Source organism: Enhydra lutris, unplaced genomic scaffold (genome assembly GCF_002288905.1).
Source record: "Enhydra lutris kenyoni isolate GAN:26980312 unplaced genomic scaffold, ASM228890v2 scaffoldscaffold7, whole genome shotgun sequence".
Lineage (NCBI taxonomy): Eukaryota > Metazoa > Chordata > Mammalia > Carnivora > Mustelidae > Enhydra > Enhydra lutris.
The window spans coordinates 1,050,209-1,061,813 of NW_019154091.1; the positions used below are offsets into that span (position 1 = coordinate 1,050,209).

The following is an 11,605-nucleotide window of genomic DNA, read 5'->3' on the forward strand; positions in this document are numbered from 1 at the left end:
TGTTTCACAAGGACTTCATTAGATCACCCTTCTGGAGGGGCGCCTGGGTGGCTCAGTCAGTTAAGTGTCTGCCTGATATTGAGGACATGATCCCAGGGTCCTGGGATGGAGCCCTGGCTCCCCTCCCTGCTCAGAGAGCAGTCCGCTTCTCCCCCTGCTCCCGCCTCTGCTCATGTTCTCTCTCTGTCTCTCAAATAAGTAAGCAAGTAAATAAATAAACTCTTAATGGAGATAGGCTTTTCTGTTTTTCTGTTTTGCATGATGAAAAACATGGATGCTGTATTAATTTTTCCCAGTTAGGCTGCAATAACAAATAACAAACAAAATCTTGTTACTGGGGCACTAGGTGCAAGAGCACCTGGCTCCGGGAGTCCCAGAGGGACCAGATTTGGTCACATACCACTGACAAAATCCAAAGGCAGAGAGAGAAATGGTGGTGAAACAATTTATTTCAGCGAAGTCAACACTGGGAAGACAGACTAAGTCCCAACGACCAGATCCAAACTGCTGAAAATACTTCTAGGTTTATATAGGGAGAATGTGGAACAAAGGTCTGTGGGTAGGTGTAGGTGGGCCATAAAGGTCCGGTTGATTGTTGTCCCTAGGTCAGTTATGCTCGGTGTTGCTGGCATCAGGGTAGTCCCTATTGCTTGAGGGGTACTTCCGGTTCCCAACATGGGATGCATTACCTGCTGAGTCTTTAGCTGAGTTAAGAGATAAACTGGAAAGAAAATTTTAGTCATTTAGAAAATACAGACTGTGGTCAGAATGGAGGTAGTTGAAGGGCTCTTTCAATCTCAGTGGTTTAGAGCAACCAAGGTTTATTTCTCACTAATGTAACATGGACTGGGAACGACTTTCGCTCCATGCTTCATGTGTCTTCATTCTGGGATCCAGGAAAGGGCTTCTGTGAGTAAATACAGAATGACTAGTTTGTCTTATATCCATTGCTGAAATGAAACTTCCAATATTTCTCAACTTTTCACAACTTTTATGGATGCTCTGTCCATTAGTAGGTACTGCTCAGAACCTGACTCATGGTGGGTGTTCGGTGAATATTTGTTGAATGAATGAGTGAACACAGCCCATTCTCTCACTCTCTTTCTCTGGTTTTTCTAAACACTGAGGACCATAGTCCAGAAAAGTTTCCTGTAATATTTTATTTATTGATTTGAGAGAGAGAGCATGTGCATGAGTGTGAGGAGGCGGGGGAAGGGCAGAGAGAGAGGGAGAGAGAATCTCAAGCAGACTCTCCTTAGCGTGGAGCCTGATGTGGGGCTGGCAGGCAGGGCCAGTTTCATGGGGGCGTGACCTGGTGCACGCCAAAAGTATCCATAAAAGAGGAAATTAAAAATTGGACTTTGTTAAAATTAGAAGGTTCTGCTCTTCAAAAGATTATTAAAAATTAAAGACAAGGTATACACTGGGAGAAAATATTTGCAGATCATAATCTATCTGATAAAAGATCCATAATATATAGATGATTAAAATAATAAAAACCAATAAAAAATGGATGAAAGATTGAACAGATACTTCACCAAAGAAAATATGAGCATATAACAGTATTCTCAACATCATTAGTCATGAGACACCATTACCAACCTACCAGAGTGCCTAATATGAGAAAGACTAACCAGAGTAGGTATTGGAAGAGGATGGAGAGGAACTGGAAGTCTCAAAACTGCTGCTGGGAATTTGAACTGTATACCTACTTTGGGAAATAGCTTGGTAATTTCTTAAATTATACACCTATCTACTACATGCTGCAGCCATTCGACTCCTAGGAAAGTATTCAATAGAAACGGAAGCATATGTTTACAGGCTTGTATGGGAGTCTTTTTGGTACGCTTCACTGTTTTTAACAGCTTCATTCCTATAAGTCCCGAACTGGGAACAACCAAAATGTCCACCAAAGGTGAATGGATACATCAATTGTGTTACAATTATACTCCGCAGTAAAAAGTGAATGACTGATACGTGCAACGATGTGGATGAATCTTAAAATAATTGTGTTGCATGACATAAGCCAGACTAAGATGCTACATAGTGTATGGTATAATTCCATTTACATAACATTCTAGAAGATGCAAATTTATCTATTGTGACAGCAGATCCAGAGGAGACAACGTGGGAGCAATCAGAAAGCGGCATAAAGAAACTTTGGGTATGACAGATATGTTAATTATTTTGCTTGTAGTAAGGGTTACACAGGTGGACACATGTTAAACCTTATCAATTTATATATTTTAAATATGTCGTTAATGTCAACTACACCTCCATAAAAGTGTCTAAAAGGTGAGTGTATCATGATTCATGTTATACATACAACACTAATCCTTCGTAATTTAGTCCTGAGTTAGCTTTTTCTCAACAAAAAAATCCATAGTCACAGCACCATCCATATATGCATAGATTAAACAAGGTCTACTTCCGTTTTCTTTTATTCCAGTAGCAGCAGTAGGAACAGCCGTGTGAGTGTGGCTCTGTTTCCGGGCCCAAAAAACGCGGCGGCACAAGAACGGACAGCGCTCGAACTCCACTCCCGGGAGGGTGGCCTCATCGAAGCACTAGTCTGAGTGCCAATCTCTTCCCGCTCCTAAAAGGTGGCAAACGCCAGCAATTTCCTTGGGCGTGTGAAAGGACGCACGAGGCAAGAATCCTGCCAGCTGCGAGACTCGACATCTGCCAGGGAAGTCCTACAGGGAGAGTAAAGGGCGCACCGAGCGCCTGAGGCTGGGAAACCACTGGGAACTGGGGGAGGTGGGGAGGAGGGGGGGGAGCGGGGACTAGAAGAAAAAAAAAAAAGAAGAGCCGGCCGCACTTCCCATGAAGGCCGGAATCACGTGCCCGAGCGGGCGCCGGCACAGCCCAGGCTTTCCGGCCCGGCGCGGCCCCCAGGCCCTGTACTTTCGGTTCCGCCCGCAGGTTGTCTGTTGCGACCCGGGGCGCACTTCCGCTCGCCCTTTGACCCGCTGCCCTACGCCAGTGCGTTCTGCGGTACGGTGTCTCGGGGCGCACCTGTAGGGCCGGTGGGGAGTGCGGTGTGCATTTCTTCTGCTAGAGTCTGAAAAGGCGCGGGGAAGCCACAGGGTATGCGCCTTCCGCTTGCGGCGCACGAGCTGCCCTTAAGTTGCGCGGGCCCAGCCCCCACACTGAGAGCCTCGTGAAGGCTGAAGGCTGCGCGCGGGCGTGGAAAGGGCGGGTCCTCGGCGCCCTCGCGTCCCAAGTGAGCCCACGGGGCGCGGGGTGGGAGACAACCTGGGGGTCCTGACCCCGTACCGCCCCTGCCGTATGCCCTGTTTCCCGGCACGGTTTCGTCCTGACCTTGGAGCCTTGTAACACTGCCTGCCTTTCCTCCCCGTGCAGCACCCCTTAAGCATGCCCGCGGGAGTGTCCTGGGCCACCTACCTGAAAATGTTCGCGGCCAGCCTCCTGACCATGTGCGCCGGGGCCGAAGTGGTGCACAGGTATTACCGGCCGGACCTGGTGAGTGCCGGAGGGTCCCGGTTCCTGGCCCCTGGACCGCTCCGTTCTCCTCCCAGCGGCGGAAACGATCTTAAAACGGAATTAGAAGGACCATCTGCCCTGAGCGTAGAGCCTGATGGTGGCATTGCATTGCCTTTAGAGCAGCGCCCGGCCTGTTCTTTCACGGGTCCTACACAGCCAGTCACTTGGCTGCCACTGGCCTTGATCTACCATTTACCCCTTGTTCCCACTGTTGCAGCCACCCGGTTTCCTTGCTGTTTCCCACACTCTTCAGGCCTGTCCCCATCTCATTGCCATAACTTTTCTCATCTTGGAATGTTTTTCTCCCAGATCTTGGGTTGGGTTCCTACTTTAAAACGTCAGTCTGCTCAAATACCTCCTCTGGCTGTGAGAGTGCTTTGGGCAGCTCCTAAAGGATTCCTCCTCGTTTTATTCTGTCTCAGCCTTTGTTTGCCTAGAGGACTTGTCACAGTTTGCAAGTATTTTATTCCTTTTGTCTGTTTACACGTTCTTTGTTTCCTCCACCAGAATGTAATCTCCGTGAAGGGACTGGGCCTTCCTGGTTCACCCTTGATCTCAGTAGCCTAGAAAAGAGCTTAGAATATAGTAAATGCTTGATAAATATTTGATGAATGAAGAACGAGGAAATATAGGCAGTCCAAGGAGGGAGAAATTTAAATAAACTTTTAGCATTTTAAGCATTCATTGAATTAGAACTGGGAATTAGAGGTGCTTTTAAGGAGTTACGGTCTTGCGGAGATGAAGGTAAAGAAGTGCAGTGGAAATCGTTACTCCGCACGTTGCTAGGTGCTCTGCTACAGGCGTGAGTAGAGTGGTTGGAGCACCGTGTGGGAACAGTCATCTCTGCCTGGACTCTAGAGGGGTGACACGGAGAACCATCCATTTGTCTTTCTAATTTTAGCTAACTGTCAGCTACAGTTTTGGGGGTGTTTATTCTTGTTTTCAGACAGGGAAACTGAGATTCAGAAGACGGGGTGATTTCCCAGGGTCACATAGCTTCCTGGGGATTTGAAGCCCAAGCTTTCTGTTCAGTGTTTCTTTTTTTATTATTATTATTATTATTTTGATCCTGTTAATGAGGTGGTACCGCACCTTTGTAAAACATTCAGATTGAATTCAGGCATGTAGAGTGGAATGTGAAAATCTAGGGCTTCCCCCACCCAACTTTCTCTAGTCTGCTACCCTCAAGTAGCCACCATTTTTTGGTTGGTGTATACTTGCAGGCTTTAACTATTGTTGAGATACACATGCGCGTGCGTGCACACAAACACACACACGCACAGTGGACAGGGCGTTCTCCCCCATGGAAATAGGAATTCACACATTTCTCTGTCACCTGTTTCTTTTGGTTAATATCTATATGAAGAGACACATGTTTATATCAACAGCCTTTTTTCTTTCTGATCATTGAATAGCATTTTATAATATGGATGCTCCATATATTATTTAATTTCCTATGGACATTTTGGTGGTATCTAATTTTTGTACAAACAATGCTGAAGTAGCTCTTACCAGCAGGGACTGCTTCTCTTGAGTTAAAGGGATGTGTCAGGGTTACTTAGTGGAGACAAAAATGCGTAAGAACCTTCCACAGAGATGCAGTGGAGTCACTAGCTCCTGAGGAATAGACATCAAGCGGGCATTACAAAGGAAGGAATACCTGTGATTTGCCCCTAGGAAATTGACCTTTGATTCACCCATCTCATTATAAGTAGGAACATGCAAGGTTGTTACCAGCAGCTTCTTTGACCTTGGGAAGAGGCTTGGTCTTGATTGGGCACAGATATCAGCAGTGGGGTACCTCTATAGGGCCCTGAAGGCCAGGGCTGGTTGGCTACATGTAGGATGCTGGATGCTTTACTAATATTTAAGGAATTTATGTTCTTTTGCTGTGTCTGTTGGTCTTGTTCTAGCAATGACTGTCACTATTGTAACAACTGCTGGCCTTTGTTGGCGTCCTTCAGTCTTTACAGCTAGAAGGTCTGGGTGGAGTCCAGACGCGACCATGATAGCTGCCTAGAGTGCATGCTCAGTGCTGTCTTAAGGGAGCAGCGTTAAGGATGCCTTTTCTAGTTGACCAGCTAAGCTGCTCAGGATTAGAATGGAGGCAAGGACTCAAGGCAGATGTTCTGTCCTGGAATACAAAGTGTGCTTTTGCTTGCGCTTCCGTTTGCATCTCCATTTACTTTTTTCCCTTTTTTAAAATACTTTATTTATTTATTTAACACAGAGAGAGATCACAAGTAGGCAGAGAGGCAGGCAAAGAGAGAGGGGGAAGCAGGCTTCTCCCTGAGCAGAAAGCCCGATGCGGTGCTCCATCCCAGGACCCTGAGATCATGACCTGAGCCAAAGGCAGAGGCTTAACCCACAGGCACCCCACATCTCCATTTACTTTTGCATTACTTTTACTGGTCCTCTTTTCCTTAATTTATAATCTACTTAATATTGAAGGCATACTCAAAAAATGCAGTCTCAGTGATGTAGGAAAGACGATAGGGTTTGAAGCCGATGGCCAAGAAAGAATTCTTGAGATGTCTTTGGTGCAAAAAGGTGGTTTTATTAAAGCACGAAGACAGGATCCATGGGCAGGAAGAGCTGCACTGGGTCATGAAGAGTGTTCTGTTTTGTACTTTCAAGTTGGGAGGCAGTTAGGGATACCGTAAGCCTCCCAGGTATTTTGGAAACCAAGTTTCCAGGATCCTGAGGGGGCTAGGTATTGTCAGGGAAAGGTCATTTATTACTTAGTAAAAACTCAGTCACGAGACTCCTTATTTATATATCAGTGGGTTATATGCTTGGGGGATGATTGCTAACATGTATCTTGGATAAAGGAAGTTTGAATTTTTATATGTTAAAGTAGACTGACAGGATCTTGGGGGTTGGGCTAAGGTTGCCTTTTGCCCTTAGCAAAGTAGTAACATCAAGGCAGATGAATCTCTAGAGGAATGTCACACTGCCTGTTTCAAGGACTTGTCAGTGGGCCATAGGTAATAAGAAAATTTAATTTTTCTTTGGCCTTTGTTTACCACATCCTTAGGATTCATTTTATTTTATTTTATTTTTAAGATTTTATTTATTTATTTGTTAGAGAGAGAGAGAGCACAAGCAGGGGGAATGGCAGGCAGATGGAGAAGCAGGCTCCCTGCTGAGCAGGGAGCCCGACACAGCACTCAGGACTCCATCCCAGGACCCTGGGATCATGACCTGAGCTGAAAGCAGACACTTATTGAGCCACCCAGGTGTCCCAGGACTCATTTTAAAGTGTTCATTTTTGGTTGTCTCCAGACATACCCACATACACACAAATTGCTATTTAGAACCTCTGCTGATATTGTTAACCTTTGAGTTAGTAAACTTATTAGTCTTTTAAAAATTGATTATATATTTAATGTATTTAGTAAATAATAGTGCTGTTTTTCTGAAGCAGGAGAGCTAGGTTCTTGTCTCATGGAGTCGAAGAATGAATCTCACGGACAAAGAATGAGTAAAGTGATAGAGTTTTTATTAAGCAAGAGTACCGAAAAAACTCTCAGGAGTGAGAGAGGGGTCCCGATAAGGTTGGCACTGAGGGCTTTTAGGGTTGCTTTTTTTCTTGAAGGCTAAGCAGGGAGCTTAAATCTTTTTGCCTTCTCTACAGGCAGCACTACTGATGAAGGACTAGTGATAGCATCTTTAATGGCTTACCTAAGGGTCTGGTTATTTTCTGTTGACCACAGGAGACTGTCATAACACGACTCGCCACCTCGGGTGGTCTGGAGTGCCTTATCTCTGGTTTCCTTACATCTCCACATTTTGGGGATTTTTGTGAGCCCGATCACATAGCCCCCTATCGATCTCTCCCTGTCTAGCCCTGCCTGTCCCTTACTCATTTCTTTTAATAAAAGTTGACTTGTCGGGGTACCTGTGTGGCTCAGTTGGTTGAACTGCTTTCTTTGGCTCAGGTCACGATCCTGGGATCAAGCCCTGAATTGGGCTCACTGCTCACTGGGGAGTCTGAGTCTCCCTTTCTCTTCCTCTGTGTGCTCGTGCTCTCTCTCTCTCTCACTCACTCTTCTCTCTCTATATCTATATCTATATCTATAGATAAATAAATCTTAAAAAAAAAATTGAATTGTCATTTTAGCTTTGTACTGTATTGGCAATTCGGATTACTCCAAGTATGTGCCTCTCTGTGTGTAAATGGGCGGTTGTATATACTTTATAGAAATTTGAAACACGCTGTTGTATTTTATGTTTTTATTATTTTTTAAAGTTTTTATTTTAATTCCAGTTAGTAAACATACAGGGTTATATTAGTTTCAGGTGTATACTGTATTTTATAGGGCTTTGTGATTTCATATAATTTCCTTTTGTGACCCTGGGGAGAAAAGCATCCCTTCTACATTAATTAGTTTACACAGTTTAATGAAGGTGAAGCAAGCTACATTTGTTCTTATACTAAAGGGATGGGAATGTCAAAATCCTAGGACTAGTTTTAAGATAGGAAATTGTCAGACAGGGTACTCTGGCTTTTGCTCTAGTTCCCATTACCGTTTTTTTGTTTTTTTGTTTTTTAAAGATTTTGTTTGTCAGAGAGAGAGAGAGACAGACAGGGAGAAACAGGCTCCCTGCTGAGCAAGGAGCGCGATAGGGTACTTGATCCCAGGACCCTGGGATCATGACCTGAGCTGAAGGCAGCCACTTAACCAACTGGGCCCCCAGGTGTCCCCCCATCACTGATTTTTTAGAAAGTCATTTCCACTTCGAAATGAGAATTATGCTGTGAAGCACATCCCTTAGCTCCCTACCTCTCCTGTGACCCCGACCTCAAATCCCACTTTCTTTCCTGTTTTATTTCTTTAGGATTAATTAGTTGTTAGATAAAAGAGTAAAATGAACCAGATCAAGGTGTTTGAACTTCAGGGATTGAAGGGCTATAGAAGCTTTCTTTTTTTCTTTTTTTTAAAGATTTTATTTATTAATTTGACAGACAGAGATCACAAGTAGGCAGAGAGGCAGGCAGAGAGAGAGGAGGAAGCAGGCTTCCCACTGAGCAGGGAGCCGGATGCAGGACTCAAGCCCAGGATCCCGGGATCATGACCTGAGCAAAGGCAGATGCTTAACTAGCTGAGCCACCCAGGCGCCCCTAATCTTGCAGTTTTATGTAAAATAATCTGAGCAAAGATTTTATTTCTCCAATTTTATGAGCTTATAAGGGTCCTGAGCACAGTCTGTTGACTTATCCATTCAGCACAGTCTTTTTGCCTTTTATAATGAGGGGCATCCTATAGGGTTGTAAGAAATAAGGAGGAAATTACGATGCGGTCCCTTTCCTCAGGACCTCACCGTGTAAGCTGATAGCTGGTAGAAATAGATATGCCTCTAGGGGTGCCTGGGTGGCTCAGTCATTAAGCATCTGCCTTTGGCTCAGATCAGGATCCCAGGATTCTGGGATCGAGCCCCATCGGGCTCCCTGCTCAGTGGGGAATCTGCTTCTTCCCTGCCTGCCACTCCTCTTGTTTGTGCTCTCTCTCTGACAAATAAATAAATAAAATCTTTTAAAAAAAAAGTAGATATATCTCTGAATCATGACAAACAGTTCCACTTGGATGTGCAGTGAGCATGTTGAAAACTGAGCTGCTGGTCTTTTCTCCAACAGACCTGCTCATCTTGAAGCCTTGCCTGTCCCTGTGGATGGTGACTCCATCATTCTTGTTGTTCAGGCCAAAGCCCAGGAGTCCTCTTTAATGCCTCTCTCCTACTACACATAATAGCAAATCCCACTGGCTTGATCTGAAAACTACATCTGGAATCTCACTGCTTTTCACCACGTTCGCTGCTACTACCCAGTTCAAGCCACGGTCAGCCACCTCTCACCTCAGTTTCTGTGATGGCTCCCTGATCTGTTTCTACCTTCCTGCCTTGCTCCCCTGCAGTCTTGTCTCGACAAAGCCACTGTCTTCTTTTTATGCTTGAGTCAGATCACGTCATTCTGCTCATAACTCTCCAGGGACTGTGCATCTCTGCACCCGTTTTTCCTCTGTCGTCATCCCTTCCTGACCTCTCCTTGAATACTTTATACCAGCACTGCTGACCACCTTTTCCGTGCACATAAGGGCACATTTCTGCCTGAAATCCTTTGCATTTGTGGTTCCTTCTGCCCGAAACACTCCTAGATAGCCGCATGGCTGGTTTTCTCATCCTCCTTGATGTAGATCTTTGTTAGAAGTCACCTTTTCAGACAATACGCACATGAGAAAATGCTCAGCATCATTACCCATCAGAGATATGCAAATCAAAACCACAATAAGATACCATTTCATCACCACTGCAATGGCTATAATTAAAAAAAACCCAAACAGCTCATGACAGGTGTCAGTGAGGATGCAGAGAAATTGGAACCATCATACAGTGCTGCGAGGAATGGAAAATGGTACAGCTGCTTTGGGAAACAGTCTGGCCGTTCCTCAAACGGTTCAACATAGAGTCATAGGACTTAGTGATTCCACATCTTGGTTTATACCCAAAAGAAATGGAAACATAGGTCCACACCTTCTTGTACACAGGTTCATTTAAATGGAATCATATAACATGTGGTCTTTTGTGACTCGGTTTCTTTCACTTTGTATGCTTTCAAGATTTGCCCCGTATTGTCAAATATATCTGTACTTCATTTCCTTTTAGGACAGAATAATCTCCCATCGTAAGAATAATAGCAGGGCTCTATCCCAGGTCCTCAGGATCATGACCTGAGCCGAAGGCAGATGTTTAACCCACAAAGCCACCCAGGCGCCCTAGACTCTTACTGTTTTTGAACAGTAACAAATTGATTTGAAATCGGTTCAAAATGAATTGATTCCTAATACTTGTTTTCTGTGCCGGGCACATGGTAGAGACTCAGTAAACAGTGCAAGAATGAATTTTAGATTGTGGAAAGCTTTATTAAGATTTGTGATCTGGGCGCCGGGATGGCTCAGTGGGTTAAAGCCTCTGCCTTCAGCTCAGGTCATGATCTCAGGGTCCTGGGATCGAGCCTCACATCGGGCTCTCTGCCCAGCAGGGAGCCTGCTTCTTCTCTCTCTGCCTGCCTCTCTGCCTACTTGTGATCTCTGTCTGTCAAATAAATAAAAAAAAACTTTAGAAAAAAAAAAAGATTTGTGATCTGTCAGTTACTATTGATCTAAACACTCCCTTTGTGAGTCCCGCAATACTGGAGAAACAGCCTGGACAGTAGAGTCCTGTAAGTATCGGGTTAGAAACGGACTGACATGGGCCACAGGCTCTCCTAATAAGGATTCATCATTGAGTGCACAGGGACTTTTGTGCCCTTTTTTTTTCCTTTCTATTTTCTTTCAGGTCACACTGAATTACAGTCTAAGGCAGCACTGGCATCTATCCTTTTTGTTTTGTTTTTTTTTTTGATAGACAATACCTGAAATTCCACCAAAGCCTGGAGAACTCAAAACGGAGCTTTTGGGACTGAAAAAGAGACAACATGAACCTCAAATTTCTCAGCAATAGAAACCTCAAAAAACTTAACTCTGCCAAGAACTCCATGAATAATATTATAAGTATTAAATATGTATTTTTAAAGTTTATTGAGTTAGCCGGGTTGTCTTTCGGCACCTAAAGCAATCTTCACAGCACGAGGAGGTGCCCAGGTGTTAACTGATGCACTGAGATTTAATTATGGGTTGACCAGTGTTTCTTGGAAACTGCCAAAGTGTGTATCATCAGCTTTTTGAATGTGGTTGAATAGATACTTAGTCTTGAATATCACGTGAGAAAGAATATTTACAGTGTTTCCTGCTCTTATAATTCTGGTTTATTTCTCTGAGGAAGCTTGACTGTCATGAAAAATGGGAATTATAAATTAACTATAATAAAAGTGTCATTGACAATTAAAGCTTATGGTGTGAAGTTAATATTTCTCTAAAATTGGACACTATTTGTATCAAACTGAATTAAGTTGAAATATTTAAAGTTTGAAGTTCTTTTGGAATTCTGTACTTAACAAAATTATAGCAGATGTCACTTGGACTGTCATAAGTACTTTATCCCCAAATTTGAGAAACCATGTTACCATGTAGTTATTCTTATAAAATATATTTTAAAATAG

At 44.0% G+C, this 11,605-nt stretch overlaps 1 protein-coding gene across 3 annotated transcripts; it reads left to right on the forward strand.

The window, feature by feature from the left end:
• The first annotated feature begins 2,799 nt into the window (after positions 1-2,799).
• On the forward strand, positions 2,800-11,392 carry LOC111142306 (chromosome unknown C12orf73 homolog). Of its 3 annotated transcripts, none has more exons than XM_022495356.1 (3): positions 2,800-2,997; positions 3,367-3,486; positions 10,912-11,392. In XM_022495356.1, the coding sequence occupies exons 1-3, from the start codon at positions 2,827-2,829 to the stop codon at positions 11,005-11,007; spliced, it is 387 nt and encodes a 128-aa protein (XP_022351064.1). In that variant the 5' UTR covers positions 2,800-2,826; the 3' UTR covers positions 11,008-11,392. The 3 variants fall into 3 exon arrangements, with proteins under 3 accessions (XP_022351064.1, XP_022351065.1, XP_022351066.1); XM_022495357.1 differs by having other exon boundaries at positions 2,938-3,226; XM_022495358.1 differs by having other exon boundaries at positions 2,938-3,090.
• Positions 11,393-11,605: the final 213 nt, after the last annotated feature.

Bases quoted from the DNA above. Each gene is read 5' to 3' on its own strand.
- LOC111142306 (XM_022495356.1), top strand. From the start codon at position 2,827: ATGAAGGCCGGAATCACGTGCCCGAGCGGGCGCCGGCACAGCCCAGGC. The intron at 2,998-3,366 runs GTACGGTGTCTC...CTCCCCGTGCAG, and splicing joins CTACGCCAGTGCGTTCTGCG to CACCCCTTAAGCATGCCCGC. The intron at 3,487-10,911 runs GTGAGTGCCGGA...TTTTTTTGATAG, and splicing joins GGTATTACCGGCCGGACCTG to ACAATACCTGAAATTCCACC.